Source organism: Limulus polyphemus, unplaced genomic scaffold (assembly GCF_000517525.1).
Source record: "Limulus polyphemus unplaced genomic scaffold, Limulus_polyphemus-2.1.2 Scaffold52, whole genome shotgun sequence".
NCBI lineage: Eukaryota > Metazoa > Arthropoda > Merostomata > Xiphosura > Limulidae > Limulus > Limulus polyphemus.
In genome coordinates this window covers 4256-11024 of record NW_013665662.1, presented here as the reverse complement: position 1 = coordinate 11024, position 6769 = coordinate 4256, and the positions used below count along the sequence as shown (strand labels likewise).

Here is a 6769-nt window from a genome sequence, read left to right as displayed (position 1 = left end):
GTAAGGACTTGTGTCGCTAAAGTTTCGTCGGAACGAAGGTACGGGAAGTTAATTAACAAACGGAGACGTAACAGTATTTTTGTTAACAAACATAATAATAATAAATGTTTATTGTGGTAAACGGAATAACAATTTGATCTAAGTAAGAATGTATATTTTCTTCCCGATTTGTAAAAAATCCATGCGCGATAGAAAAAACAATTACATTATTTTCGAAATCTGCGTAGCTGAATTATGGAAAATCCGTTATTAAAACCAAAACAACTTTTATGAAGTTCAAATTCGCAGGACTGTGTTTTCTTTCTGCTACCTTTAAATAATCATGTATTTTACGAGTTACGTATTCTCAGACGCAATCTGAAAATAAACCAGAACTGATCATTTGTAAAGCACGTAAATTACACTTTGATATATGCCTAAATCACAGATATCACAAATAGTCTTAATGTATTTTTTGACCAGGCTTACCTAAACAAAAACCGCTTTTAAATTCATTTGTGATTATAGAGAGAAACCGTTTTAAAATAAATTGAGTAACAAAAAAAAAGGTTAAGTGTAAATAGAGTAACAAAAATACAAGCACAAATACAGAAATAGATTTAATAAAGTTTTGATTTAATGAGGTTTTTAAGTCCTTTTCAATCACCAATGAAAAACAGTCTAGAAAAATTCTCAAATGATTATATTTACAATTTTGTTTAATCTCAAACAAATCACCATTATAAGAGGCCTAACTGTATTTCTTTGGCTTACCATCTCCCAAGCTATGCTGATGAGTATTGAATAGGCGAAATTGAAATTCACAGCCAATCAAAAGAAAGCATTAGGCCTCTACGTCACAGATTCTCTTTTCGATTTTACCTTTGGTGAGAATGAAAAGAAATGTGTAATATGTATATGTAATCATTAACGTTTTGTTTTGTTTGTCTATTTTATAGCAAAGTCACATTGGGCTATCTGCTGAATCCACAGCAGGTATTCGAACCCCAGATGTTAACATTAATAGTACATAGGCTTACCGCTGTCCCATCGGGTGGACAATAAAATATTAAAGGTTATATAATCGTAATAAATATTGTAATATGAGCTGTACTGTAATGATGCTTGTAGCTGATTTTATTTAAAGCCATCTGTCACTGAATTGCATTTCAAATATTCAATCTTCTATGAATAGTTAATTTCACTTTCATTAAAATGTGATTCTTTTCTATAAGAAAATAAATTGAAACTATTTCAGGTTAGTTAAATTCGTGTGGTCTAGAAAAATAGTAAAATTATTATATCTAAAATTTTATTTAATCTCAAACGAGCTAAATGTTCTTGGAAAATGTGGTCATTGAATTATTTTTCCTGTAATAAATAATCAAACAATTTATTGTAATTGTTAACATAAATGAAAGCATTGCATCCTGCTGTAAAAAAATACTTATTATTAAAAAATGACAGTTTGGCCGAACTAACCCGTTAGGTGCCGCCACTCTACAGAAGGTTTGTAATCTCAGGGTGCGCAAAGTTTGCTTGAATTTTATAGGAACAAACAAATACACATCTGTATGAGTGAAGAGGTGCGTAAAATTCTACCAAAAAGGTGTATTTAAGTTGCTTTAAAAAGCAAATTATAAATAAAAATATTTAGATTATTGTAATCATACAGCTGCTTTATTGGTCGTAACTATGGTGGAAAACAACAACAACAACAAAACAAAAAATCCAGTAGACAAAAATGTGACAGGCCCGGTATTAGGTTTTATGTGGTCCTGATGCAGAGACTTACATAATGAGACTTTTTAAGTCTTTCTTCCGTTTTATAAGAAATACAAAAAGAAACAATGTACTTTTAAAAATCAAGTACAGAATTGATCAAAAACAACAATTCCATAATACACTTTGCATGAAACATTCAACTAAGCTGTACCTTAAAGAAAGTAATATTACATCTGCTTTTATTTTATTAATGAATCTACAAGCAATTTAAATTACTTATGTTGGACATCAGGTAATTGTTTTAAATGTTATTTCGCAATTTCTGTGTACAAAAAAAAAACCTTGTTTGAATATAATTTGTTCCACGATCGGTACAACTAATTTTCCTTTCATGAGTTATGGACCTGATATACATGGGTGACCTGGGGGAGATCGTAGAGGGCGAACTTTAGAGCTTCAACTGCATTTTAATGGTCATGGATAATTAAATGTAGTGCTGGAAAAACTGTGGATCGTTGTGTTATAATTTTGTATCCATATTTATATTCTGACATGAACCTTTCTATGGACCATGTGCTAGACTCCTGCTGAGTTTGCAAGTCCTTTTTTTACATCTGTTTTACGCTAAGAAATACAGCATTAGGCTTAAGATAGTTCATGTATTTTTTTTTTCAGTTTAAATCTAATAAACAGCAAATACTATACAGCCCTCTAGGTGGCTCAGCACCAAACCTGAGAGCTTGTAACTTTAAAACTCGGGTTTCAATACCCGCGGTGGGCAGAGAAATGGGCTTATCAACAAATAAACAAGAAAATACGTCCTTGTTTGTATCGTTCTTTATTAGTTCAACTTTTCTATTTCGTAAACAGTTCTGAAGAAAGTGTGATAGATCATTTATCAAGAATAACACATAATTTTCCGTAAATGCAAATATAAAAAAGAAAGGGAAGGATTTATTGGCTACCACTCAGAATAATTGCTTTAAAAAAAGTAGTTCCACAAACATTCAACTGTACCATATACGGAAAACAACATTTCTGAAGCTAAGACTTCCAAGTGCTCACTATGTTGTAGAAAACAAAATAACAACCGTGAACACTTTAACAAACTCTATAGTAAAATGTTCAAATTAATTAAAAAAGTTATTTACGTATATCTTGAAGAAATTAGAATCACAAACAAAACTAAAGCAACACTAGCGAAAACTGACAATTTTGTGATCCAAGTATTCGTGAATACAAACGAGTTCAGGAATAACCTAAAACGACATTACTTGTATCTTTCTTATATAAACGTCCTCCGGTGAGACAGTGGTAATTGTATAGGCTTACAACGCTACAATCCAAGGTTCGATTCCCCACAGTGGACGAAAGATATAGCCTATTGCGTTTCCTGAAGAACTCTTGTATGCTCTAAATTATCAAATAATATCTTTCTTAGAAAACGTTCTTCGATCACGTTAGAATATTTTGTGATTAGGCAAGTTTACATGACATTTTATTTCTCGGATTATGTAACTTAAAATTTTTTCGGAGACAAGAAATGAATATATTTCTCTTCACAGCCTTACCATCAAAGAATAAAATAGAGAGAGACAGGATTTGTACGGCTCAAACACGAATTTTAATACCTATTAGAGTGTACATAATTGAGGTTAATACAATTATGGTCATGCATATTTCAATTTGTATTATTTTCAAACCTTATTTTATGAGATTTTCCCCTAAAATTATTTTTTAATTTCTAGATGATTAATTTTCTGTGAAATCTGAATACAGATTATGTATGTTTTATAAACTCTTTGTTTGTTTGTAGTTAAGCACAAAGCTACACAATGGAATATCTGTGCTGTTCCCACGACGGGTATCGAAACCCAGTTTCTAGCGTTATAAATCCGCTCACTTACCGCTGTGCCACTGGTGGGGTGGGGGAGCTAAATTCTTTATATATATATATATGTATGTGACATAAGATTAATCTAAAGCATAATACAGATAACTGCTCAATTTCAGATTTGTAAACATTTGTTTCTTACCTGATAAGAGATCATGTTGCTACTTATAGCAAATGTAATTGAAGCTGAGACGAGGAATCTGACCAGATGCTCTCCACGTTTCGTTTATTGGACACTAGTAACTGCATAGCATGCACTTTTAACGCATCATTCCCAAAAAGTGTTCAAAGCATTTAGAGTCTACAAGTTACCATGGCTACGCTGTCGATTTGTTGTCTGGTATTTAAGATTCTCTCCAATATGAGGCGCTGATAACATAACTCAATAGTATCATTGATGAATGTGTGTGTTTTCTTATAGCAAAGTCACACTGAGCTATCTGCTGTGTCCACCGAGGAGAATCGAACCCCTGATTTGAGCGTTGTAAACCCTAAGACGTACCGCATCATTGATGAAAAACACCGTAATATACATACTTTTGAAATTCATTGTTGAGCTTAGCTTTCTTCAATGTTCGTTGTGACTGGTGACATAAAAACACAAATTAATGTCTACAGCGCTATATAAAAACACAAATTAATGTCTACACCGCTTATACTATTGTAATATGTTTCATCATAAGATCTTTTTTAGATAGTTTTCTATTGCTAATGTAGCCAATACAAGTCTACAAATAATTTTGTTTTCGTGATTTCTTCCAAAAGCCCCTTTAAAATTCACAAACTGTAACGACATTTCACAAACGTACTTATTTATTTTAATATATTGCTATTGGATAGGAGAACGAAGCCATTAGAATATTGTTTGACAGCTAAGACCTCCGTTTTGATTTTGAGAAGTGAAAGAGCGAGATCGGTTGAGATTCAAATCTGCTTTCCGACTAACTGGTGCTCTGCTTGTTTAGATTACCACATCCAGAATATTTCTAAACCGAATCATCATTTTGATTCTTTTATTTTGAAAAGAATAAGGCTGAGTTGAACTACACACAAGTAAATATCTGTATACTGTTTATTTTAAACAAGACTACATTTCTATCGTTACTTTACATGCGGAATGATATCAGGATTTAACTTACATGCGGAATGATATCAGGATTTAACTTACATGCGGAATGATATCAGGATTTAACTTACATGCGGAATGATATCAGGATTTTAACTTACATGCGGAATGATATCAGGATTTAACTTACATGCGGAATGATATCAGGATTTTAACTTACATGCGGAATGATATCAGGATTTTAACTTACATGCGGAATGATATCAGGATTTAACTTACATGCGGAATGATATCAGGATTTAACTTACATGCGGAATGATATCAGGATTTTAACTTTACATTGAAATTTCTTACTCAATTCTTAAGAGAATTAGCTTTCATATATAAGGTCATGACAAATATTTGGGCTATGCGAGCCGAACACCTAACCACTGGTATATGGTACTTTTCGTATATGTTCTCAGACAGCCTAGTATGTAGTCTAGTTTTATCGATATCAAATCTTATATGATATCATACAGCTGATATCTTGTACCTTAACAGGTTTCATGGTTTAATAACTAATATTAAATTCCGATTAGAGCAAGCTACTTATAAAGAGCGAAACAAAAAATCAACCTGATAATCACTATAATTAATTAAATATATTTTTTTAGGTTCGTATTTATAAAGATTAGAATACATAATTTCATCAGTTGGGTTCTTTTTCTCTCTTTTAACAATATATTCGGCTGTAAACACAATAATGTCTCATGAGGTGTGACCAGCTTGGGAGATTTGGGTTAGTACGAAATCCATATAACAATGCTAAACAATCTCTGTAATAAAGTATACCAAAGATCAATAAAAATAACAGTAATGGATTTATTAAATATTGTAAACAGTACTGTTAAATGATAGTAATTCTAAGAAAACTTAGTGTGGTTGACATATTATTACATATTCTTGGCTTTACTCATAAGTTCTTAGAATCATTTACAAAACACAAAAACACTAGTTGTTAGCCTCAAGTACTGTCGTAGACTTAATATTTGTTGAACAATGCAATGTCAGTATAACTTTGTATTAAAAATTTTTACAACCTATCCTAATAAAAACGTTTTGTGACCAGTGAAAACTCATTGAAACACTCCGACAGTATAACTTTTGAGGATCATGCATCTGAGACAAATTACTAAGACAAATGTTACTGTTTTGATATGGAGCCAAATAGCAGGACGTTACCTAGAGTAAGACCAAAAACTAATGTTTATGAAAATAGCTGTGATATACGGAAACATCTGTTAGCTGAGATCTTGCACAGCTAACAGATGTTTCCGTATATCAAAGTTATCTTCAAGTTTTGTACAACGAAAAACCTTTTCAAGTTTATGGAAATACAAAATAATCAATAAGAAATTAAATTAATACTTGAATCATACAATAAGTAACTAGAATATTGGTCCTGTATTTAAGATATAACAATGTTAATGTACTACAAAGAAAGCAATATGGTAAACATACCATGAGGTGTGGCTAACACAACTAATCTCACTTTAACCTCTGTTACTTAACACACGAAGCAGGCAACAGAAAGTAAAAAATAAAGTTAGACCTTCAGTAAAAGCTGAAAAATAACGAGATAAGCCTCGAGAAAAATCAATAATAATAATAAAACTTCGAAAGGGAAATTATTATAATTATAAATATGGGAAATAAAGTAATTAGCAAAACTAATGTAACTGAGCTAATGACGTAATGTTATACGGAAAATTTATATAGCTTGAATTAATTATATATGTAATAAAAGCTTAAACTAAGGACAGATAAAACTAACTGTGGTCAATACACTAAAATTGTTCACTTATTTGTCACATGGCCATTTAGTTTGTATCAGAAAATACAACTTTCACTTCTATCATTATACGTGACAAAACAATAACTTATTATTCAATCTATGGCTTTTTGGAACTCATAGATACTTTGTCATAGTCTAACAAGGTTGATTATATGGCGTTTTCAAAACATTATTTATTTATCAAGGTCGAATGAGACATGAGACTTCGTCTGGTTGGTTTTGTACAGGAGAGTAATAAGACTGAACGTGATTCGAGTTTGTGATTTAG

At 31.5% G+C, this 6769-nt stretch overlaps 1 protein-coding gene across 2 annotated transcripts in view; it reads right to left on the bottom strand.

Annotated features, from left to right (window-relative positions):
• Nucleotides 1–3857, bottom strand: part of LOC111086795 (annexin A13-like) — a 56972-nt gene extending 53115 nt beyond the window's left edge. For both annotated transcript variants that reach the window (XM_022391099.1, XM_022391104.1), the window contains exon 1: nt 3741–3857. In XM_022391099.1, the coding sequence (XP_022246807.1) occupies nt 3741–3755 (15 nt within the window). In that variant the 5' untranslated portion in view covers nt 3756–3857. The remainder of the gene's footprint in view (nt 1–3740) is intronic.
• Between the last annotated feature and the right edge of the window lie 2912 nt (nt 3858–6769).